General features: G+C 45.1%; 1 protein-coding gene across 2 annotated transcripts in view; it reads right to left on the bottom strand.

Annotated features, from left to right (window-relative positions):
- Tec (tec protein tyrosine kinase) overlaps positions 1 to 26,430 on the bottom strand; it is a 110,950-nt gene that overhangs the window by 26,928 nt on the left and 57,592 nt on the right. For both annotated transcript variants that reach the window (XM_028860921.2, XM_028860852.2), the window contains exons 4-9: positions 10,099 to 10,203; positions 7,079 to 7,160; positions 6,318 to 6,446; positions 4,088 to 4,128; positions 2,924 to 3,096; positions 298 to 363 (exon numbers count right to left, since the gene is read on the bottom strand). In XM_028860921.2, coding sequence (XP_028716754.1) covers positions 298 to 363; positions 2,924 to 3,096; positions 4,088 to 4,128; positions 6,318 to 6,446; positions 7,079 to 7,160; positions 10,099 to 10,203 — 596 coding nt within the window. The remainder of the gene's footprint in view (positions 1 to 297; positions 364 to 2,923; positions 3,097 to 4,087; positions 4,129 to 6,317; positions 6,447 to 7,078; positions 7,161 to 10,098; positions 10,204 to 26,430) is intronic.

Consider the following 26,430-nt stretch of genomic DNA (forward strand, 5'->3'; position numbering starts at 1 on the left):
AAGGCTCCTCTGGGAAATGTTGTTCCCTTACCTTAAATGAATGAACAATGATATTTATTTCAAACTCAGCTGAGCTGTGATTGTTCAAATCCAGTTCAACTGTGCCTGCTTATATAATGACATTCACACATAATATATTCAAGGAAAATGACATAGAGAGATAAAACTTGGGAATTAAGGGTATGTTGGCACATTCTAAAGACATTAAGGTTATCCCTTAATCATCAAAATGTCTTACATAATTAGGAAAACAATAGTTTTTGGTTCTTCACACTTACAAAGTAAATGATTACTTACTCATATTGATCTAAGTTGTTTGATTTCTTTCCTGTGACATAATTACTTGGGATATATCCTTCACTCCTAGAATTAAGATGAGCACACAAACAGAAATGACTTTAATTTTTGTTTAAGGAAAGGTAATTGGTTTTCTAAAGCACATGACCTGAAGTTTCTATGAAAACCCAGCTACCTCATTAATTCAATGTAACTGTATTGTCCGGTACTTTACAATGTATGTCCATATTTGATCCTCACAGAGATTATAGCTGTACAGACATTATTATACCCATTTTCTCATGGGGAAACCAAAACCTAGATTAAGATGATCTCTCAGTTCCCAAAGTCAGTCAGCATTAGGGTGTGAACTTGAACTCTAAATCTTTCCAATATTCCATGATGGTTAATATTCCATGATGCTGGTCAAGATTTTATCATTTCTAAGGATGTCTTAAAGAAACCACTATATCACAAAAGTCTGTGTTGCACGGAGTCACCTGTGCCCTGCTACCTCAGCAAGCTCTGCAGGACAGCATCCCAAAGGTAGTCTATGCCCTCTGCATTGGTACCATGAGGAACTTGGTAAAAAGAACATTCTTGAGAGACCTGAATTGGGCAGGCCTGTGTGGCACAAAGGAACCTTCCATTTTACCCTTGGTGACTCCTATGTACACTACACTACAGTTTAAGAAACACTTCTATGTTGGTTATACAGGAGCCACGATGCTCATGTATAATTTTTTCTTTAAACTAGAAGCTTTGTAATCTTCTATTTGGCATTGAGCCTGTAGTAAAAGCTCATCATACACATGCATGTAAGCACTCCCACACACATACATTCATGCATGCACACGCACGTGCGCTTCACTGCACCCACAGAAGCCTAGAAGCAATGACAATACACCAAACAAACAGAATCCCAGAATTCCACCTGTTACCTGTAAAACACTGCTTCTGACTGAACAGAGGCAGAGTTCCTTGGGGGAAGATGTCAAACTGCAGGCCCAGTGAGGAGCAATACAAGGTGAACTTGAATTATTTTACTGAGACAGAAAGCAGAGAAAAACTAACAGGGTCCTCAGCTCAAAGCAATCGGAACAATGGCTACTTTGGACCGAAACCTGACACAAAAGCATCCACAACACTAAGAAAAACCTCTGGCTACCACTGTAATCATCAGAGGAAGTTCATTCATCAACTCATTCTGAAACATGGTGGGACTTAAGGATCAGCTGCACCTGCCTTTCCCGCCATAACTAAATGCGCTCATTGATGAGGCAGATCCTTCGGGAATTAACAGCTGTGGGTGTGGTGGCGGCAGCAGAGTTAGAAAAGACACCGTTTGTACTTCCTAAGGCAAGAACGGGTCTAAGCGGCAACCATTAGTGGATGCTAATGTCAAGAGCGGTACATTATGGGAACTTATGATGTGTCCGTCAGGCCAGCTCCTGAACCATGAGCACCCTCGGCACCATTAACGACAGAACAGCGGGAGGTCATCTTTGAGGTGACCAAGCTTCTCACTCCAACCACCAGATTAAAAAAGATAAGATGGCACAGAGGTATGCAAGACAGTCCAAGAAGGGGACAGTCCATGTAATATAGATGACGACTCATTTTATAAGGTAAATAAACTGATCTCACCAGATCAAAAATAAAAAGAGGAAAAAACTATTGTGAAGCAAAACAAGACTCAGGAGACACATCCAAGTCAGGTGTGGAGGCACACACCAGTGGTCACGCCCCTTAAGTCCTAAGTTACCTGTACAAATAATGCTTGCTGTGTATACACACACATGTATTTTATACACATGTATACCTATATGCACATTTATAGAGAGAAAGACAAGTTCAAATACAAAGTTGCTCCATTATACTGTGAGTATACAGGGAGAGAGAAAGAGAGAGAAATTGGAAGAAGAGAATTACAATAAACTATTTCTTAGGAGACTGTAGCTAAGTGTAGAGCACTTTCCTAGCATGTGTGAGTCTTGGATTTGATCCCAGAATACACATACAAAGAAGAAGGAAGAGGAGGAGGAGAGGGGAAGGGGAAGGGAGGAAGGAGGAAGAAAAGGAGGCAGGGAAGCAGGGAGAGAGGATGGGAGAGTTTTTTACTGGAGAGAGACAAAGCATAAACAGTAATTTCTCCCAAAGTTAAGCTGCTCAGATTAAATGACCAGCATATGAGAACTAAGTAGAATGTTCTAACCCCAGGAAAGAAGTAACTGATCAATGTGCACTTACTGAGTGGTCACTGAAAATACACTTCAGGGTTGGTGAGATGGTTCAGTGGGTAAAGGCATCAACCACACAAACCAAACAACCTGAGTTCGATCCCCGAAACCCATGTAAAGGTTGGCAGAGAATCAATTCCACATTATCCTCTGACCATATCTTGGCAGGCGGGCGTGCACGCACACACACACACACACACACACACACACACACACACACACACACACACACACCATCAAATACATTTAAAAACCCTTAAAGTATACCTCACAGTGCTGCAAATTCCTGGTTGACTTAAAGTTGTGGCTGGCTGAGCTAGTCTGTTTTAACCAATTACAGTGCACACATGCTTCACTCAGCGCATCACGCGCAACCACTGCAAGTCACACACAAAGGAAACACTTACCCATACTTATCCCTTGCTCTCCACCAATGGATGTCATTCTTCTCCAGTATGATATACTCTTGGCCTCTCTCTAACCTGAGGTCATGTGCTTCTGTTGCTTGGAAGTCATACATCGCTACAACTATTTCTTCAGTATTTTCTTCCTCTGGGGGAATTGGTGGAGGAGGCCTTCTCTATGCAGAGAAGACGACATTGGCAAGTTCAGCTTCTATTTGAAATGGATCATGAGGCACAGCAGCAAAATATAAAGGACTCGCATGTCACCATAGTGCAAAGCCTCAAGTCTAGTCTAAGCCACCTAGTGAATGAAACCTGTGAGCCCTCCCATGACCATGTTGGTTGTGTTGGACTTTTTTTCAAGAGTTCAAGATTGAAGAGAGGGCCAAAGCCTGCCCTGACTATTCTAAGGGTTTTTGTTTGAGGATTGCTTGTTTGTTCTCAGGTCAGGGATAGTTTTCCAGAGAGCGAGGCAATGACAGTCCATGAGGAGACACTAGGTAGACTAAAGGACCACAGGCATTGGGAGAACAGTGCACCACGGAGTCTTTCAACAGATCTCCCACTCAAAGCAATGTGCACTTCTTTATGCCTTCAATGTACAAAACGCACACTTAGGATCAAACCTGTTTTCTGTTAGGATCTAACATTGTTATTCTAAACAATGCTACCACCAAGTAACATATTTATCATATAGTAAGTCCTTAGCTACAGCTGAGTCAACCCACCCAAAGTTTAGTAACCTACCCAGTCACCCCCGGTTCTCATTGGCTAAGGTACTAACTATGTCTAAATTACATGTTACTCCACCATATCCCACTCCATGGGCACATCATTACATCACTAATGCCACTCCTTTTTTATGCCATGCTCTTAAGACAGAAATAGTCCTTTAAAATGTCACACCTCTCAAATGACTCCTGAAGCCAGTCTGCCAGAAGGTAACAGGACCCCAACAACAAACGCTAAAGAACTAAACTGATAGTCTTGACATTGAGAACTATTCAGATCAGTTCTGTCACACCTGCTTCTAAGGTGGTCCTGGGAGGAAGCATTATTGCATGGCTGAACATAAATACAGTCAATAAACCACAACCCCTTCTAAAACACACAGGCTTGCAAGAGCAGGGAACTTAACGATTTAACATAAAGGCAGAGACCACTCACCTTCTTTGTTTCTGGTGCTGGGGGCAGTGCTTTTCTTATACCTGAAAGTGACAATAAATGTTGGCTTAAAGTTGTGACTGTGGATCACAATGGTATCCCACAAGAACTGATGGAGAGAAGATACCACTGGTGGAGAATGAGCACTAGGCAGGCGACTACTGTGCCCAACACCCAACATACCCTAGCATGATGATCTCAGGATTCCCCAGACAGCATCATCCTGGCTCTTACGTGAGCTACAATCTAAACTGCAGCTGGGGTCTGATAGAGTGAGTGCCTAGCAGTGTGAGGTGTAGTGGGTAGCCATTCCAGCTTTGATCTGGACGTTCCAACCCCCATTGAGACTCTGGCAACGGTCATACCTACAAGGCAGGGCCAAGGGAGGAGCCGGGAGACCCGAGATCTGGATGGGCAGCGCTCTCTCTGTTCCCAGACCCTTGACGGTAGAAGTTGACTGAGCAGAGCTCCAGAGAACACCGCTGTACTGCAATACACCTTCCCCAGACCCCACGACCTACCTATCCCTTTTTTGTAAGTTACCCACTAAATAAATCTTCCTTTTAACTACGTGGAGTGGCCTTAATAATTTGACCAGTAGTGAGGCCCTGGCTTCAGTCTTTAGCATCATGGAAAAAATAGATGAAGAAATGTCTAAGTCAAGTTACAGTAATGCTCCCTTATCTATGGCTCCACAATTGGAGTTGCACCAGCGAGCCATGGTGTGAAAATATTAAATGGAGCGATTCACAAGCTTTCATTTGTACACTCTTCTGAGAGGTGTGACGAAAATCTCAGGCTGTCTGGCTTACACCCTCCCGGGAGGTGAATCATTCCTTCATCTAGCATGTCCACTCTGCATCCACTATCCGGGCCATTGGTCACTTTATACTCTTGGCTCTCATACCAACTGTGGTGGTATAATCACAGCACATCAAACATTTTTAACTGAGTGATGGCCCCAAATGTAAGGATAGCAATGCTGGCACTGGGATACACCAAAGAGAAGCTGAAAAGCTGAGAGGTCTTGGTTGAATAAGGAAAGAAAAAAAAATGCTGGTGTCGTTAAAATCTGCAACACAATAAGAAACTGTGTATAATAACTTATTACAGCATGTTATTAGAGTCATTTTATTTTATTGGTAGGTATAATAGTTAATCTCTTACTGTGTCCAAATTTTATATATATATATATCGGGAAACTATACATACGGTTCAATATGACCTGTACCCTGGGGGTCTTGGGACAGATCCTCTGTAGATAAAGTGGCATCACTGTAATGATAACACTGAGAAATGCATCGGTTTTATCAGTCTATTCCTCTTGAGTTTGGTGTGGTACATGGTTACCCACACAGTAGACATGGATGAAGTCCTAATCAAAGGAGTGGGCCATTTTTAGACCCTGTCCCTGTACAACCTTCTGTGGGCATTCTGGATCCTTTCCCCACTCAACTGCTGAAGGAGCAAGAGTGGCAGAATTAGAATAATCTCTACAGCCACCTGCGGCGCCACTGCAGAACCAACCTGCCAGCCCTGGGCCAGCTGTTCTCCTCTGTTTCACTACCTGAGAGACTAACAAATGACTAGCTTTGACTAACTAACTTCTCAGTCATTTCTCCAGCAAGTCAGAGCCGACTTTACCCAGGTAAGCAATAACAGCGGCCTGGAAGCTTGGGTCTTGCTTGTTAATGTCAGGAAGGCTACCCCAGAGGAGTGGGGGAACTCGGAATTAGAGCTGTCCCCACCCCATGCCACAGACCCGACAAATGGCCATTCTCCTTCTCCCTGGAAGTTGCTGGTTCACATGGTAGTCGTGTGCACACAGTGCAGGGTGACAGCCTGGGGTGTCCCGTCCTCCTCAGCACTAGTAGCTCTGGTCTCTGGTTTTCACTCACAACTAAGAGCCTCTCACAGCAGTGTTTCTAAGGGCCCTGGGTAAAGAATTAAGCTCCTGCCCTGAATCTGAGTCTGGGATCACAGGCCTGCATCACCGCCTGTGGTCCACACTTTTAACTGATTCAGTTTAGCGGCCTTGCTGTTGTGATAAAAGCTCCCCAAAGAGGCCTCGCCTCTCTAAGGCCCACGGCTAAGGAAACACCTTCACTCTTATTTTGCACTTTTCCGGGTAGTGTGCTCCACTTGATCAGAATCAAAATCCCATCACTCCTCCCAACACCAATGGTCCGATCACTCTGAGTACATGCCACTAAAGAATCAGGTGAATACTTACTACTCTCAAAAAGATTGTATTTTTCACATCCCGGCGCTAGTTTTTCTGTTTGTCTACAACACTGGTAACTTCCGTCTGTCCAAAATTTAGGATGATACTTAATCATAATATTATTGTTGTTCTTTATTTCTGTAATTCACAGACACATGAGTGGTTAGCGACATAAAACAAACTAAAGTTATGTGAGTAACTGTCCATCATTACTTCTTCCTTGACCAACACACTTATTATGGGAATGTCATTGGGACATTACATGTTCAGTATTCAGAAAAGCTAGATGGCTTTCTATCTTTGTCCCCTTTCACTGGTGAAACATGCATGTGAAGAGAAGTGAATCACTGCTACTCCACGGTGGGTCAATGCCCACTACCGCTGTGTTCCATCAAAGAAAGGAGTACTGAGCAAGACAAGCTGTCCATTTAAGCACTTCGCCATGAAAATGCCATCCATCCACACCAACTGTGTGATGCAGGCAATTTCTTAGGACATACAAATTCTGGCATTCTAAAAGCTCACGCTTTATCACCTTCAACCACATTGTGTGATAAACGGAAGTATGCTTTTACTAGGAAAAAAAAGCATTCAACTATAAAGAAATGAGACTTTAAAAAGGGAAATCTGTCTTCAATGTGTTATCACTTCACATGACTGACTGTCCTTGGAGAGATACTCATTATAATTAATTATAAATGCAAGAGCTATATTAGCAATATGTCTTTTTTGTGATATCCTAGAATTATATAGAATACATGAGTTTTTACCTTCTTTTAACTTCTTCACCCATCGGTCCCTGCTTTGTGGACTAGGTGCAAAAATATAAAGTGTGTTAGCATCATGAACAACCTAGAATAAAAAAAAAAAGATGAAACCAGTGACAATATTTGGACACAACAAGTCTGTCTAGCAGAGCCCTGATTCTACAGGCATTAATACATGATTCCTGAGTGGCTGAAAACACATCCATTACTTCAGAAATCTAGTTTCCAAAGAAACCAGATTTTTTTTAGTTATAAAAGAACATCTAATTCTTAATTTCAACATTAAGTGGGATGTATGTTTTACAAAGGATTATGGGAACTCTGGGAGTGTGTGTGAGTGTGTGTGTGTGTGAGTGTGTGTGTGTGTGTGTGTGTGTGTGTGTGTGTGTGTGTTTTAGAGGCTAGATGATGACAACCTGGCGTATTGTCTCTCAAGTGCCTTCTACCCAATTTAGTTAGACAGGGTCTCTCACTGGCCTAAAACTTACCAAGTAGATTAGGCTGGCTGGCCAACAAACCTCAGCATCAGCCTGTCTCCAGCTCCCCAGTGCTGGAATTACAAGCACGTACCACCACACCTGGCTCTTTTTATGTGAGTACTGAGATATGTATGACTCGGGTCCTCAAGGCATTTACTAACTGCCCAGACCCAGGATTGCATCCTCACAGAGGAAAACAGATATGGGCAGCTATCAGGATGCCTCACTGATCTTGGTGTTTATTTCAATTTAGCTAACTAAAGTTCTGTGGATAAACTTGGTACCTCGGAGCTTATTCTAACCCAGTATATTTCTAAATAATATTTGGGGTGAATTTCAGTATCGCTCCTGTCCTGTCCTTTTGCCCCATCAGTGAATGCAGTCCACATCTTTAATAAGTGCCAAGTCTTACAGTTCTAGGCTGTGGCTTCATAGATGTCAACTCAATCCACCAGAGATGAGCATTTCCATTTTGTAGACAAGAAAAGGAAGGCCTAGCCAAGACCCTACGCTCCTGTATAACTTCAGGAGGACCACTCACATAGCAGGCATGACTAGTCTTATTCTGTATTTGAATATGAATAATAAGCCTTGGAAATTAACCTAGGAATCCTGCCACTGCTCTGAGATGTTATCCCTGACGGCTAGTCACAAGGCAGAAACACGCTGACCTGACTAAAACGTAATGTGCTCTATTATAAACCTCCCTTTACCAGGCCAATACCCATTAGACTGAGAAGCAAGCCATGATCTCGTTAGTCACAGCTGCCCTTTGCTAGGTTTAATAGGTAAACCCTTCCAAATTCATGTCAACACCTACATTTTGGTGGGACTGCCGAAAATACAAAAATGTATCAAACATGAGCCTACTTCTAAGATATATCTAGAAATGCTGTATTACAAGACAGAACGTGAGAGGCAGGACCAGAGATACGTGCTAACGGAGATGTTTTTTCACACGTTAAAAAACGGAGAGATGTTTTCATGTTTGCTACATGGCTTTCACACCTTGCCCAGTTTTGTCTGTACAGCCAGCTCTATACTAAATAGTGAACTATAGCATACCAGGAAAGTCAGCCTGAATTGGCACACATAGCTAGAAAGAAAAGCTTGGACTTGGACCATCCCGAAATCTACAGTGTTGTTCTAATAATAATCTGTTCAGTGTATTAATTTGTTGACTTCCCAATTCGGTCTAAACACTTTACAGATGCCTCCTGGTTTGATCTGTAGGGCAGCCAGGATCTCTATTGATGGAGCAGATGTAATTATATCTATTACCTTGGTAACATGGGGCATTTTTGTATTTGTACAAGGATTTCTAGAAATACTGCCCTTAATCTGAATAAAAAATGTCTAATTTTGACATCTCAGGCAGTTTGGTTGTCTGGGAAGATTCTAGGGTACCAGTCTCCTTCCGCCTACAAACCACACAGTTCACACCATGCCCGTCTCACGAAAACCTATAAGAGTCAGAAACCCCCTTTGTTAGTAGAACTGCGAAGTCTCTCTCTCCATTCAGGGTACCATTGCCTTACCTACAGTGCTCATCTTCTCTCTCTCCCTTCAAGACCCCAACCATGCTCTCCTAACTGTTTTCCCATGTAGGTGGCCTCATCCTGTATCTCTCCTAGTTCACCTGATGAGTCATTACCTGCCAGCTCCTTTCAATGAACTTGCTTTTTTTTTTCCTTCCTAAAAAGTACACATCCTTGACTGTTTTTTTTTTTTTTTTTTCATTCACAATGTGGTTCTGAAGGAGTCATTTACAATAAGTGAGCATCACTTTCCTTGGTCATAAGCGAGACCAGTAGAGCACAGGATTGTCATGTAGTTTTATCAACATATACTGCTACTATTACCTTTCCCATCAAAAGAAGCCCTTTCATCTCATTTCTGTTTGAAAGTAAATCATTCTTGCTACCTTCCAGCTTCTCAAGTTCAGGGGGAAATTCCAGTGGGCTTTGGTCTGTGCTCTGTGGCTAAAGTGACCCACAGGAGAGACCTGGAGTTTAGTGACTCGGGATCAGCGGTAGGCTACAGCGGCCAAAACAGAAACAAAGTGGCTGCCTAAGTCTTAAGCAGTTAATGAAGAGAGGCAAGGACTACGAAGATGACAAGGGAGCCCCCAAATCAGCCACCAGACCCGGGACAGGAAACTGTCAAGTCAAATGGGAACAGGACAAAGGTGGGCTGTTGGAATTCCTGTCCACTCCCCCAGCTACATGACCACACATGCAAAGTTCAGTAGCCAAACAAGGGGTCTTAGGTTCTACATAATCCGTGCAGTGTGTGATCACGCAATCTATACGCCTGCGTGGTGTAGCTCAATAAGCCCATATGCGCATGTGCAGGGAATGTCTTCCACAGGCCTGGTCACATTCTTTCCTGTCCTCCCCCTTCTCCTAATAAAACCCTTATAGTGGTTTTTGTTGTGCCTGGTGGCTTTTCTCGCACGGTAACAGCACCATTTAATGAATAACATTGCACCCCGCTGCATTAAAACCAACACGGGCACCATGCTGCTCAAGGCTGCCAGCTCACCTGGAATGGATATTTATTTTGACAGGGAATGACACCATCATCATTCTTCACTATTTCCACACACTTGATTTTCGAAACATCAATGAATCCCTTTCTGTATTTTTTCTGTGAAAAGAGAAAAAGAGGAGATGTGTCACAACCACAGGACATAGGAAAACTATTTAATAATTATAGTTGATGATGGAATTAGTGATTCAAAAGATTACTACTTCAGAGCAGGCACAATAACACAATGATAGCCCAGCTGGTAAAGAGCTTGCCTTACAAAAATAAGGACTTGAGTTTGATGCTCCAGAAACCATATAAAAATAGCCAGGCACAGGTGCATGTAAGCCTGATGCTAAGGAGGCAGATCCCTGGGGTTCAGTGACCAGCCAGCCTAGTGACAAACCCTAACCCTAACCCTAGCCCTAGTGACAAATTCCAGGCCAAATGGGGGCGGGGGGGGGGGGAGGTAGGCAGTTACTGAGAAACAAAGCTATCAGACCTACACACACACACACACACACACACACACACACACACACACACACACACACACTCGCAGTACAATTTCCTTAATAATTCCATAAATTACACTTTCCTAACCTGTTAAAAATTGTTCAGAATATTACCACTGTAATAACTATAATGGAAGTCACTAGAGCCTTCTATTTCTAATGATGAACTTGTTCTGTCCTTGCTTCAAAAATCAAGAACAGAATCCTCTGAAGCAGAGATACAGACCCCTTCCATCGCCGTCTTCCCCTCTAGACACACCTTTTGTTCCACCTCCTGACAACAGTGCTCATTTAAAAAATAATAAACACAGACCAAGCACACAGTACTCCATTTATCGAGACACGGACACACGCTCTAACCAACCACACTTCCTCATGTGCCCCTCCTATATGGAGGGGCCTCCCTTGGACCAGCACCGAGTTCAGGGTCATTCATGGGAAGTGGATTGCCATAAACACATAAAACTCAGCCTCCACAATAGTGTGGAAGCTGGAATTCTTCATCCTCCTTCTAGTCTCCCTGCTCACTGCGGATCTGCCCACCCACACCCTTGAGGATCTGCCCACCCACACCCTTGAGCACACTGACCTCATACCTGGAAATTCATTCCAGGGAAGAATCCAAATAATAATAATAATAATAATAATAATAATAATAATAATAATACAAAAAGCACATGTAAGGAACCAGGAATGTGTATGCATGAAAATCTCACAACAAATACAGTATACAGATAGAAAACATATGCTAAATAATAAAACTGATGCACTGCACATAAGAAGTCTTCCAAAGACTAGGGTTAATTTTTTTTGGATATGTACATAATAAAGAAGAGAAAGAAAGAACACAACTGCATACCCCTGGAATCAGCCACTGAAAATTATTTTCTTTAAGCTGGCCCTGACGGCACAGGCCTGTATCCTAGATACTCAGGTGGCTGAGGCAGGAGGATCAAAGGTTCAAGGACTGCTGGGGCTATACAGAAAGTTGAAGGCTAGCCTGAGCTACTACATGAAACCTATCTATAAAAAAAGCAAAAGAAAAGGCAGGGAGGATGGGTATGGAAAGGGCCAGTGTAGCTCCGCAGAGCACTTGCCTAGCCTGTGGTAGGCCTATGGTTCAATCCATAGTACAAACGTGAAAAATAAAAAGTCAGAAAGAAACTGATTTCATCCAACACTCTGCGGTCTCTCCTCCAGCCACAGTTGTGTTCTGTCCTCTCTGCATTGTGTCCCCAAACCTACATGATGTCTTCAAAGATAAGACTTCACAATCTGGACACAGTGGAGCACGCCTTTAATCCCAGCACTCGGGAGGCAGAGGCAGGTGGATCTCTGTGAGTTCAAGGCCAGTCTGGTCTACAGAGTGAGATCCAGGACAGCCAGGGCTACATAGTGAGACCCTGTCTTGGGGTGGGGGGACTTCACATCTGCCCCACTCCAGGCGGTCAATCAGCAGCTCCTAGCACACCAGCCGTATTTCCCTGTTACCCACTAGTACACGTATTCTCTGTCAGCTGTTCAATATTCACCCCTCCCCCTTCCCTTCTTCATCCTTGTTTCCCTCCTTCCTCTCTCTCCCCTGCACCTTCAGATAATCTGATCAGCCTTCAGTTCGATCCCTGGTCCCTTGAAAGTGGGCTGCAGATCGCCTGTCCTCTCCACACCTAGCTGGGCCCTCACTGGCGCTCTCCAATCCCATGCATCTCCTCCAGAGGCCACCAGCACTGCCAGGCGGGCATCCCCCGCCCTTGTCCTTCCCTGGGGGGACAAGCTCTGATACGTTAGTGAAAGGTCCACGGCCACTCCAAGGACAGGCTCCCCCCTCCTGCGCCTCAGGGGCACTCTACGCTAAGCCCGTTTTTAAAACAAGATAAAGAGGACACAGGAGCTGGAAGACCGCAGCTGACATTTCACAGATGCAGTCCAGCTCTGTGCTCACAGCATCCTGTGGGGTAGCCTATTCTCCTCACTCTGCGGGTGGTGAGACCATCGCTCACTCAAGCTGAGTCCAGTCCCTGAGGACCTCTACTGCTTGCCAAAGCCCTCGGGCCCCAGGATGCCCCCCCCCCCCGCAGGAAGGGGTGAGAGGGCTGAGGGGTCAAGTCCCAATGGACAGTGGGGCTGTTGAACATAGAGGTCCCTAAGCCCGGGTTCAAGTTCAAGGTCAGCCTGGTCTCCACAGCTAGTTCCAGGACAACCAGGGCTTCATGGAGAACAAGCGGCTAGGCTGTTCTCTTCCAGGCATTTGCCTCTGCCTATAGGCGTCTAAACCAGCACCTCCCTTCGGGCCAGCCAACGGCTTCATTCTTCTCCTTCCTTCCTGTGAGAGCAACGGCATGCTCAACCTACACTTCCTTCCCACCCACTCCCCTGACCACTTGCAACCTTCAACCCCCACAGTTGGCTAGGAGCAACCACAAAGGAAGAAAGAAAAAAAAAAAATCATCATCGATGACCAAGCTCAGTGGACTTGCTAGCCTGCCTCTGCGTTCTGACCATAAGAGCGCCAAGATGCTCTTCTTCGGCGGTTCCACCTTTGGCCCATCCTGATTTTCCTTCTCTCCCCTTGGTTTCTCCATCTGCGTTTGCCTTGTTCACCAGTGGTGTCAAAAACAACAAACAAACAAACAAAATCACAAAATAAGAAACGCTCACTCGCCCAGGAGTCTTCAGTCCTCAGTTACCCTGCAAGGTAAGCTACCAAAACTAACCAGCCCACGCCAGCGTCCCTGTGGGAGAAACTGACAATACCATGCACTAAGTGCTACATATAAAAAAGATGCTCAAAGGCTAGGTGTGGTGTCTCACGCCTTTAATTCCAGCACTCGGGAGACAGAGGCAGGCAGACCTCTTGTGAGTTCGAGACCAGCCTGGACTATAGCGTGAGTTGTGAGACAGCCAGGGCTACACGGAGAAACCCTGTCTCAAAACAACAGAAAGATACTCTAAGAACCGTGACTTTTATGTCAGAAGGGCGATAGCAGGAGAAACCCCAGCAGAATGAACAAGCCATGCAAAGAAAACCATATTCCTACACGACTCTCCTCGTCTGTAAAATGGGAATAATTGTAGTATCAATCCCCATAGGCTTGGTATGAGGATTAAATGAGCTAATATAGCAGACATGCTTAAAAGAGTGTCTGGCTCAAAGTAACAGACTTGAGATTATTTGCTAAATAAAAAAGCAAAAGCAGACAGAGTGACTGCATAAGGCAGGAGGGGAAGGTGACCAGGGGCCTTGTAAATAACTTGCTATACAATGTCTGGTCAGGCAGTTACCCACCCACCCTGCTCCTAGGGATTACACTCACTATCAAGTAGAAGAAATTGCAAGAGTATCATCCTTCTGTTAGCGGGTCACATGTGTTCACTGTGAAACCTTAGAAATAGCAGAAAGTCCTGTGAACCCTCATCCCTACCCCCCCCCCCCAGGGAACATCGCTGCCCTTGGGAGACTATTCTCGCCAGCCAGCTCACCGGCCCTGCAGCAGGAAGGTGTGCTCTGCTTCCACAACACCTATCTCCAATCGCATCAACCTTGGGCTACTGCCAGCCAGGATCCGAGGTAGGTCACTATTTCCAGAAAACTGGGGATGACTTTGATACTGGACTAAGTTATACATGCACCCTATGAAAATCTCCTAACGTGCTAATTAGTATTTTGGGTCCAAAGACCTCCCAGTAACACTGTCAGTGGTAGTGGAGAGACACAGATCAACCCAAACACAGGGAGCCTGAGGACCTGCATTCAGGTAAAGCCAGCTCCTGGCTTCTATCACAGAAAAGAATTTCACATGAGCCAGGGTGAAGCAAAGGTAACAAGTTTGCTGAGTGGAGATAAGGGATAACAGGACCTTTAAGAGAGGACATGCGCTTAGCTTTAAATGTGAATAGTTGGGGGGGAGCGGGAGGGAGAACTTAAGCGTGTGTTCGCTCAGGAGGGTTCCACTCAGTTTCTAGCAGGGATGCAGATACTTGTATACCCTTGCTGAAGAACAACGGCTCTCTTCTAGTCTGTCCTCTTCCCCGTGGCATGCAGCTATCAAAGAACCCAAGGCAATGGAAGGTCAGGGAGGAAGGAGACGGCCCGACAGCCAGATAAGGCAAATTACCGCTGGCAAGCAGCACAGACTGACTGCCCCCGCGTCAGACTTTGTGGCTCAGCCACACTGCTCAAAGGATATGACTTACAGTTCAAAGATAAAATGAAGTTTTAAAGCCAGGCTGTGGTGGCGCATGCCTTTAATCCCAGCACTCAAGAGGCAGAAGCAGATGGATCTCTGTGAGTTTGAAGCCAGCCTGGTCTACAGACTGAGTTCCAGGATAGCCAGGGCTATGCAGAGAAACCCTGTCTTTAAAAACAAGTTTTAAATTTAAGTCAAAAAATAAAAACTAAAAATCATATGAGCTCATGAGCTGCTGCTCCACTTAATCCTCTTAATGAATATCCTTTTATGGATGAAACGGATTTAGGAGATGCACTGTTTACATTTAGGGATGAGAGAAGAGTGCTAGTGAGGTTATGATCAAGGTCAAGGACATTCTGACCCTAAGCGAGAGGAGTTCATCTATCGTTCTGAACACCCCTGAATGAATGGCCCTTAGGAGGACATTATCTCAGAAGGCAATCTTAACTTTATCCCTTGCTCTGAAATTTCGTGGACTCTCAGACAGCAGGAAATGACCCCAAAATGAGGGGCTTCATTCTCTTTCCAGGACCCCTTCATTTCCCCCATTTTTCTCTTCTGTCCCGCAGCTGGAAGTTTGAGGGGCTGGAGCAAGTGGCCCAGCAGTTAAGAGTACTTGCTGCCCTTCCAGAAGATCCAAGTGTGGTTCCCAGCATGCAGTGGGCAGCTCCCAGCAGCCTGCCACTCCAGCTCCAGGAGGACCCAATATCCTCTTCCGGCCTCTATGGACGGCTGCACTCTGTTGGTTATAATCTTAAGGCAACTCCACGAAGTTACATACTTTTGAGTTGTTCCTTCATTGCCTTATTCTGCCAGCCCCCGGGCTGTGTGCCGAAGTCTCGGGGTTAGGGTAGAGGGCAGAGGGTCTCTACAAGACTTCACAGGAATGCTGTGGGTAGAAGAGGGGATGATTCCTAATCTGGGAATGAGACAGCCTAGAGGTGGGTGAGAGGAGAAGCTGGGGGTTTTAAGTTAGTAGTATTCAGACCTGGTTTTCAAAGGATAAATAATAGCTTCTCTTTAGAAAAGCAAAGAAAGTACCAGGCTGCAAAAAACAAAAGAGCTCACAGCATTTGGGGAACTGAAAGATATGCACAATGGCTGAACTCAGGGTGGATCAGAAGTGTAGGAAATGACCCAAAGAAAGGCTGTTTGAGGCCAAATTAGGCAATGCTCAGATACAAGGCTGAAGAATTGGGGTCTATCCTGAGTGAGTCTCAATGGGTAACAAGGAGTGTTATAAAAGGCATATTTCTGAAAAAAAGTAATTATTGTTGGGGATATACCATACTCCAAAACATTTACCACTCTTCACCATAGTCTCAGCACTCACAAAGTTCCGTGGACTCTTCCTCCGGAGCTCTCCTGTGCTAATAATTAGCTGTTCTTACGACACCGGAGATTCGACTCGGAATTCAACTGTGCATCAACAGTGGTCAACTGGAGTTTGAGTGACACCATGAGCCATGCCAGAGAAAAGCAAAGGACAATCAGGCTGGAGCCTGCAAAGCTGGGAGGGTTTGAGTGACTATTGAACAAGCAGCTGCAGATGTTTGCAAACAGCTGGAAATGCTTAGTACCACCCTCTGTGTAGATAAACGTTTCTGTTCTTCAGTGCCTTTGCAGGAGGCACAGTAGTGCCTGGTGCCCTCCACATCTCAAGGTGCCCCCGGCAGGTCAGGCAGCTCAAGGAAAGAGAAGGCCTGCCGCCGCCACGCTAGGTAACTCTCAGGGCACCCAGAGTTATCGTGAGAGTCGTGTGCTCTTTGTATGTCTGGTCCCATGTAACTCTTGTTCCCCCTTGAAACTCTTGGTATGTCCGCTTTTCAAAACCATCCAGGAACCCTGAGAAGCCAGGGGCTTTTGAGAAGTATTATCAGAAACAAGAAAGGCTCTTTCTCTCTCTCTCTCTCTCTCTCTCTCTCTCTCTCTAGATGATAGAGAGAGAAATAGACAGGTAGATAGATAGACAGACAGACAGATGATAGATAGATCGATCTTTCAATTTTCTTTCAGTATGACAATTAATTCACGATTGCTATAATCTACTCCATATTTCTGTGAATATTGGGACCAGAGGAGAAATAACCAACATCATTACTTTTGTCATGCAAATTTTACTGATGTAGCCTTTTTGCTCTTGCCCACAAAACTGAAAACGAAGGGGAAGTGAGACCTCCTCGTACTCATTTTTGAATATGCCAAGCTAAAAAAGCCGCCTCGTGCTTAGATGTTGACTCAACAGCTAATGCACAAAGAACTGTGGCGGCAATACTTGCTAATACTGGGGGACAGTGTTCTCTCGTGCACAGCCTCTGTGGGCTTTGCAAAGCTTTAAGTGCCCTGTGTACCATTCCAAAGCACTTTATAACCAGCTTCAGTGAGGAAGGCAGACACTGAGATAAAACAGAACTTGCCTAAAGCTACACACCTACTAGGTGGCAGAAAGAGCTGGAAGCAGGGGCATTGCCTCTGAGACGGGCTTCCTGGCTGTTATGGTTTGGAAGGTCCACATGATGGTACTCTCTGGTACCTTTGGGAGGTGGAGCCCAGCTGAAGAAGTGGGGAGCAGGCCTTGGGTAACCCAGCTCCTCCGTCTGACCCATCTCTACTTCTACTCACGCTCCTGCTCCCACAGGCTTGAGCCCTCCCTACCATAGCGACTTCCCCGTCATAGATCATACCCTTAAAACATGAGCCATGATCCACCATCCCTTCTCTAAGTTACTTCTTGTCCAGTATTTGGCTAAAAACCTGTGAGCATATCTGTGAAGGATTATCTGGATTACGCTAACAGAAGCAGAAATACCCTCCTTAAATGTAGATGCCACCATTCCGGGGCTGGGATCCCAGACTGAATGAATGAGAGAAAGGGGGCTAAGTACTCCATCGCTTTCTGTTCCCTGACTGTGGATGCAACATGACCTTAAGCTCCTGCCGCCATGACGGATGCATGCAAGCGATGAGCCAAAGCATAGCTTTGCTTCCCTCAGTGGCTTCTGTTAGGTATTTTCACAAGAAAGAGAAAAGTACCCAGAGGGTGTACTCTGTTCTTGAGTTGGGAAACTCATCTGTTGCACCTCCAAACACCAGAGCTCCATCTTCTTTACTTTGGGGACTAAGACCACACCTTCCTCCCCATCTTTAGGTCTCAATTTTCTGGCTACAGATTGAAAAGTTCCACCACGGGTTCCTATGATTCTCCGGCTTTATGACTTGACCCAAATTATCACTGGCTTTGGTATCTCTAGGCTGCAGGTGGCAGACTGTGGCACTTCTCGACTCCATGGTCACAGAAGCCCGTTCCTATAACCAATCTTATATATTTACTATCTAACAAATCCCCTTCATACATATGCATATAACCATACACATAACAAACACACACATACTGTTACCTGACTAGTTCTGATGCTCTGGAGAACCCTCACTAACACAAATTATCTTTTACAAAAACTCTGGAAATCTGAGAGGTTGTGAGGCCAACTGAATATCACAAGACGCTCAGCAAAAAGTGAACCCAAGTCTCTCAAAACATTTTTACCTAACACACTGTAACCCACCACCAGGTTTCTCAAGCTCAAATACCTATGGGCACTTAGAGAAGGGTAATCACGCTGCATTCGCCACTAACGTTCCCTCACTGTGGGCCAGCTACTGCGTTGTCTTGTACACAGATGACTTCAGTCAGTCCTCACAGTATTATAACATGAGAACTCTTGACACTCCATTTTACACACGAAGAAACCAAGCCATGGAGAATATAATTGACTCAAAGTCACAATCATACCTGAATTTGAGCTTGGCCCTGAATTCTTCAATGCTGCGTGCAAATGTCTTGTGCTTATAGCACTTGTGCAGTTATAAGGCCAAAACAAGTTAACAAGCTAAATATGAACAAAATACGAACGAAAGGGGGGTAAAGATGGCCATGGATTGGGGTGTGAAGAAATGGCCGTCTGCTGGAGCCCAGTCCCTCTCTGTAGGAATTCTTTGGGTGCTCACAGGCTTGCTTAACTGTGCGTCATGTCCACTCCCCCACCCTTTCTCTCAGTTCCAGCCAGGAGGAACTGTTGGTACACCTACCACTACTCCACCATCCGGGCATTCAGCACCACCACACAGTTTCAGATCCAGTCAGTTCCTAGTCAAGGCGCTAAACTAGACAAATCCAAAGACGGAGCTGACACAGCATGTCTACGACAGAGGCATCCAGAGAATGAGGCCCCCAAAAGAAACTAAAAACATGTAGTTATGTATATGATCTATTATGGCGAGAGAATGAAATGTGGTTATCTAACTAAAGAGACACCGTTGACAGCTCCTAGACCTGCAGTCCTCAGCACATACAGGGCACCAAAACTTGTGCCAGCATCCACTGCACTTCACCGTGGCAATCTGTGGTGGTATTCTAATTGTACTGAAATGTGATTTTGATTGTATGTTAATAAATAAAGTTGCCCGGGGGTCAGAGCTATTAGAGCCATAGACAGAGTGTGGCGGTGGTGGCACATGCCTTTAATCCCATAGATCTCTGTGTGTTCAGGGATACAGCCAGCATTGGAGACATATGCCTTTAAGACCTAGGGGGCTGTACATTCAGACAGTGACGAGGCAGTCACGTGTTTGGGTTTACAACCAATGAGAAGGCAGAACAATAATACTATAAAAAAGGCATACAGACAGGAAGTAGCTCTCTTTCGGGAAGCTGGGACACCGCAGGCGGAAGGGTGAGATTTTAGCTCTGAGCTCTGACCTCTCGGCTTTCTCTTTTACATTGTTTCTGTGTTTCTTATTTAATAAGACGGTTGGTTACATCTACAGCAATCTGTGTCTATTTTAATCCCAAACTCGCCTTGACTTTGCCTTCATTCAGCCATGTTCAAACTACTGCCTCTATATCCTTCTGGAAAATCATGGACACCAAAGTATCACAACAGAGATCAAAGCATACACAATCCATTGACCTTGGAAACTTTACAAGCAGATGTTTGCTCAGGTTAAGAGAGATGATGTTTGCTGTTCAAGTCCAATATGGGAAGGGTACAGAGGTCTCACTGGCCCTTCCACAGAAAAGAGGGACACATTTTACCAAAAATCTCAAATAAGCCCCAACGGCCTATTTATTCAGAAGGGCACCTTTTCCCTCTTCGACTTGGTATAGAATTCAAAGAACAAGTCCCCAGAGTGGCAGGTGCCATTAATTAGGGCAAGTCAGGGACATGCTGGGTGGCTATGGCCCTTTTTTTTTGTGTGTGTGTCCACTGGACATAAATGGATACAGACCCTTCCAGGATCAGGGAAAGCAGAATACATAAAACGTAAAGGTTTTTCTAATTTGGTGGTTGATGAACTGTCTTCTTTCAATACGAATGAGATCTGGTGTAGAGCAAGAACACTATAACCTAGCATTCTACTATGGCTGCTTCACATCTGATAAAATGCCATTCTTTTTTTTTTTTTTTTTTTTGGTTTTTCGAGACAGGGTTTCTCTGTGTAGCTTTGCGCCTCTCCTGGAACTCACTTGGTAGGCCAGGCTGGCCTCGAACTCACAGAGATCCGCCTGCTCTGCCTCCCGAGTGCTGGGATTAAAGGCGTGCACCACCACCGCCCGGCAAAATGCCATTCTTAAAGAGAAAAGGAAAAAAAGGCTTTACACTAACAAGTTAGTGGTTACACCCAAGAGTGGCTTAACTGTGACGACTAAGGTTTTTAAAGCCATGTTCCTATCGCTGCCCGGGCTGTTGGCTAAGGTCAAGTACTAAGTAATATGCACAATAAAAACAGGATGTTGAAAAACTCATGGCAAAACTTTCACTTCCATTTCTAAAATCACAGAATAATATTCGCGTAAGACTGTACTGATGCAGGCGATTACAGTTCCTAGAGATACATTTCACTGCACCTACCGGTCCCATTAAAACCCTCCCAGACCCAATAACTGCCGTCAGGATACTCCTCTGTCACTGCAGCTGGCGGTCACAGACCAGCAGAGGTCACGTCCCTTCATTTTCACCAGCAAAAGAGAAGACAGGCCCGTAGATCTCTGGATTGGGTTTCTATAATTCACACTGACAGGTAGCATTTCGCTTCTGTGATGGGGATGTCTGTCTGTCTGTCTGTCTGTCTGTCTTCATGTGCTCAGTATTTTTTCTTCCTAACAATTCATATCTTCATGAAAGTAGAAATAACTAGAACCGTGAACAGAATCTCCCATGGAATGAAGCTTTGTGTGTGTCTGGTATTTGAGGGCTAAGTGAGTAGCAGAGGCAACTAGCAACTCTAGGTAAGATACACTAGCCTAGATCTGGGGCTTTGGCATGGGAAAGAAACCCACAGCACACATGACACAGCCCCGTGGGACTCAGCATCCCCACCAGAGCCAGAGGCGAATCTGATAAAAAGTGACAGCCCTGTGTAGTCCCTTGGAGCTACCCTGGGGTCACCCCAGGTTTCTATCTAGAAAGGTACAAGCTGGGAAGCACACAGCTTGTTGGGAACTTTGTTTCTGCGATGTTCATACCTGGAAAGTTCTTCCATGAAGGGAATCCCTCTCTGCTAGCAGAGAGCACGGATACCAGGGCATGCAGATAGGTGTCGACTAAACACATAAATTATGTGAAACTGAACCAAGCCTGAGAGAGCATTGCAAAAGCAGAGCCTTAGCCTAACCTTCAAATGCACTGTTCTGTAGCTATCTGCAGGGTTCTCTGCCTTTCAAACACTAACTGGCTGTGTCTGGGGAGATGGCTCAGTGAGTTAAATGCTTAGTGTGCACGCATTAGGATCTGAGTTCAGGTTCCTGGTAGCGTATGTTAAAGCTGGGTGTGGTGTTTGGAATGAGACTGCCTCCCACGGGCTCATAGATTTGAATGCTTGGTCCCCATTAGGTAGAACTGTTTGGGAAGGATTAGAGGTGTGGCCTTGTTAGAGGAGATGCATCACGGGAGGGGGGGGTGGGCTTTGAGGTTTCAAAAGTTTACACCATTCACAGTTAATTCTCTCTCCTGACCCCCACCCCTGCCTCATGCTTGTGAATCAGATGTGAGCTCTCAGCTACTGCTCCAGCGCCATGCCTGCCTGCCTGCTGCCATGCTTGCCACCATGACGATCACGGACTTTAACCCTCTGAAATGCTAAGCCCCTCTGCTTCTACTACCTCCAATAACATTCTTTCGCTTAGTGTCAAAAAAAAAAAGAAACAGCATTTTTTTTTCTAACACCCCTTATCACTTAGACACATTCTATAGATAAGCTTATTTTTAAAGCAATTTCTTCCTCATCCTGGAGGCTTGATGGCATCAAGGAAGTCGTGTTGGTATATTTAGGAATGTAGAGTTGGCACTATGCCCCTGCTTACACTGGAGACCCTCTGTCCTGTGGCACTCATATGCTGAAGCCTCTGCAAAAGAGATGGTGTGAATGCCACAAGACAACAACACAGGGTTTGGGGGCTGGAACAGGTAACAGGCAGGAGAGCATGCTGTGTGCTACTTAATGGGCACAAGGGGCTTGTTGTACTGTTCTGTCCACTGTCAGCTTTGAAATATGCCTTTTATTAAAGGTTAAAAATGTTTTTCAAAAAACGTCAAAATTTAAAAGCATTTTAATAAATGCTTATCAAAAATGTTAAATTATTACAAGGGACCCAGTTTTAATAATTTTCTGTGAGAATACAGAAAGGGTCTATCATCAACTGCCAGAACTGAGAGATGGGCATGTTTCTTAACTACTACTACCAAAGCCCTGGCTGTTCTTGGGGTGATAGGCACTGTGGGCTCAAAACAGGAAGTGAGCCCTGGAAACCCAACAATCCTGTTATTTACAACTGCTCTTAGAGGTCAAGTGCACACAATAACCTGCATCCAGCATGTTCAAAGTTCTCTGCTGTTGACTAAGGAACCCTGGACTCTACTGAAGTCTCTCCGTGCCACCAACCAACAAGGCACTCTGAGGATCAGTCACACGTGTTGTGGCAGTATCTGTCTGCTCTTCTCACTTCCACACGAGTGAATGAAACAGAGGTGCCACCCCACACGCCCATACAGCAACTGCCTTGGATGGCTTCAAGGAATTACGTAGGCTATTCTCATAAAAACCAGCGAACATATTTAGAACCTCTGTACTATCAAATATCAGCTTTTGAGTGGGTTCATAAAGAGAATAGGCTTCTCTCTTGCTAATTCACTAAGCCATCACACACGGCCATATTTATCAGACAAAAATGGTCCAGCATTGGTTATTTCAAACGATTCTGCCCAGTACAGTTTGAACCTGCCCATATGCGAAAAGCAATCTGTACACCTATCACCATGGCAGTTCTGATCTGGGTGATGTTCTGCTGAGTATCTACTACCTGTGACAGACTGAACAGGTAACAGGAGGCATGCCTGGTATGGTCACCACTGGCTCCCAACAAAGTGCAACTGATATCCGATGTTGATCCAGGAAAATGTTAGAATGTGATTAGGTTTAATTTAGCCAGAGTCACACAATTAACCTAGAATAAGGACAATTATTTTACATTATATGTAATTTTGATTGCCAAGATGATTACATGGCTTATGGATATTATGATTGTAAACATCATGATTTATAAAATTTTTTGTCATGAAAGGTAGGGGTCACGCTGAGTTTATACTTCAAAATCAAAGTTACCTGTTTCTTACGAAGAGTAATAGGTAGGAATTAATAGTTAAATACCCTTCTCTACTATCTAGTCTCTCTCCTACATCTTCTTCCTTCCAGCTTTATTACTCAACATTTACACAGCTTCTACTGGGAAGATACAGCTCTGTCTGTAGGGATCTGTTAACCAGACAGCCAGGGATGAGTGCTTCTGAAGTGGAGGGGGACATCCTTCACTGATAGCAGTGGAACACAGGAAGAGGTTCACTAGTCCAGGGAACAGGACAGAGAAAGCTTCATGAAGGAGGCACCTCCTTGAATAAGACCTTGAATCACAGATAAGAATTTCCCCAAAAAAAGAAAAGAGGAAAGAGTGTTAGAGGTACGAAACATGGAAAGCAGGAAAGCAAAAAGACGTAATTCCAAGGTGGCCTGCCAGTGTTAGGAACTACAAACATCTGTGTGACTGAAACATTAAGATGCATCAAAGTGAGGCTAGGGACATGATCAGTTGGTGACATGCTTGCCATGTAAGCACCAGGACCTGAGTTGGATCTCCAGAATTCTACCACCACCACCTACACACACACACACACACACACACACACACACACACACACACACACACACACAATGAAGGGAAATAAAGAAATGAGTGCTTGTAACAGGGAGTTGAAAGTGGGGGAAGACCGCCAGTGACTGGAGTCTCCTTGAACATCTGATTCAACCTCTCTGCACCTCTTCCCCTAGCTATAAAATGTGACAAATAACAGCATCAAGAACTTTGTCAGTCTGTAGTAAGAATTTAAACAATCAATTCCTGCAGTGTTAAGAGACAAAGCTGGAACTCGGCAACTACTCCATTAACTTAGCTACTAATACTCTCAAAACCACAGGAGGCCTGGGAAAGGAGAAAGCGTAAGACACTAGACTTAAGGAAAGTCTCTCATGCCTACCTTCAAGACTCCAACAAGGCCTATGAGAGGGCTGGTACCAAACCTTGGCTGTCTTACCAAATAAAATGGAATGAGGGTATGGTTTGGGACATGATGAATGAAGTTAAGATCTCTAAAGTTTTAAGAGAACAACAGAAATGACCACTGCCCACCAACATCTATTCTTTTCTTCTTTTTTGTTTTTCTGACACAGGATCTTGCTCTAAGTCCTGACGGCCTGAAAGCATGTAGAGCCACTGAACTTGAACTTGCCGCAATCCTCCTGAATCTGTTCCCCAGGTCCTGTGCCACCGCATCTGGCTTCAACATCTGTTGTTTTCAACCAAACAGCTTACCTTGACTTCCTCGGCTTTTGCAAATCTTTTCTAAAAAGATGACTGGCGCTTCATGTGACTGGGCTATTTTTACCCTTTGAGGCTAATTAAGCGCCCTCACACTTACAGCATGCAACCAGAACCAGGACTGACTGACTCATCCAGAGGCCGTGAGCACTTCCCAATCTTTAGTGCCCAACAACAGGGGACACATTTGGCGAAGGCTTCTCTTCCTTCAGTGAGGCAGTAATAGTTCAAGGGCATGCGGTTACCAGTCAGGCAAGCTTCAACAATGGCCTCGGATGCCGGCAAATATCAGCATCAATACATGTTGGATTCCTCTGCAAAGCACAATTTGGCCAGTCGAAAGCAATCAGAGACGTATCTGGGGGTGCCACAGTGTAGTGGCTCTGAGCTTTGGGATCACCCTGCCTGTGCTTGGCTCCTGACTCTGCCTGGAACACTGGGCAAGTTCTTTGACCTCTCTGTTCTTAGATTTCCTCTTCTGAAAAAAAAACGAGAATGAGTGTGTTTACCTCACAGTCATGAGAATCGCGGTCTGGACTTACAAAAAGCATATTGCCATATAGTGAGCACCACAAAAAGGGGGCACCACCCCCGGTCGACCACCGAGGGATGGGACTATTTTCCATGAAAATAGCAGGTACAGGAAAGGTGCATGGGCCTGCCTTCTTCCTGAAGTCCCCCGGTTGGGGAGGGGGCGGGGCTTTCTACAGCATCAAGAAGAAACATCAGCTTGGTCACAGAGCTGACAAAGACCCATGTGTGGTTTGAATGGGAAATGTCCCCTAAGGTGCGTGTTTAAACATTAGGCTGTGCTGTGTGGAAAAGCTGTAGAGCGGTGGTTCTCAACCTTCCTAATGGGGCGTCCCTTTAATACAGTTCCTCATGTTGGGGTAACCCCCAACCACACCACTATTTTCATTGCTACTTCATAACTGTCATTTTGCTACTGTTGCGAATTGTAACATAAATATCCGATAGGCAACTCCTCTCTCCCCTCACCCCATGGGGCTCATGACCCCACAGGTTGAGAACCACCACTGTAGATCAACAGTTAGGCCCCATTAGTGACGGCGGGTCATAGGAGCCAGATCTTGGGCCGCAGCCTGGCCCTGGTTCGGGTACTGCTCTCTGCCTTCTGGTCTGGCTGCTGCGAAGAGCCCTGTCTCCCACACACTCCCACTGCTGTGGGGCAGCTTTCCCCACCACGATGGACGGAAACTATGGGCCAAAGCACATCGTACCTCTCGCCAGCTTCTCTGCCAGGAATTCCGCACAACACAAAAGCAGTTAACAACCGTGCAGGCCACCTTTTCCGCCTTTGTTTTGGTGCCAGCCAAAGCCTCTCCAGCTTGTCGTCAGCCGGGAACACGAGCTTTCAGCTCTAACCCACAGCTTTACATCTTCCCTCTCCTTACGAAGGTGCCCACGCACTTGGAAGAATGACTGGCTTTCTCCTGTTTATCTTTTGGTAGTCTAATTTTTAGGGCCTCCGCCAGAAAAGCTAAAATAAGTAGAGGAGAAGAGGGGTTTCCCCCTCCTCTACATGCTGTATAAGTATTTGTTTAAAAAAAAAAAAAACTAAAAAAGGCTTTCAAGCCCTTCTGTTCCTAAGCCAGAAGCCAATCTTGATTTTTCACTGTGCAAAGTATATATCAGGCACATCGAGGAAGGGATGAAGGGATTGGTGTTCTCCTCCATCTCTGCTTCCGCCATCTCC

This window comes from Peromyscus leucopus, chromosome 10 (genome assembly GCF_004664715.2).
Source record: "Peromyscus leucopus breed LL Stock chromosome 10, UCI_PerLeu_2.1, whole genome shotgun sequence".
Classification (NCBI taxonomy): Eukaryota; Metazoa; Chordata; class Mammalia; order Rodentia; family Cricetidae; genus Peromyscus; species Peromyscus leucopus.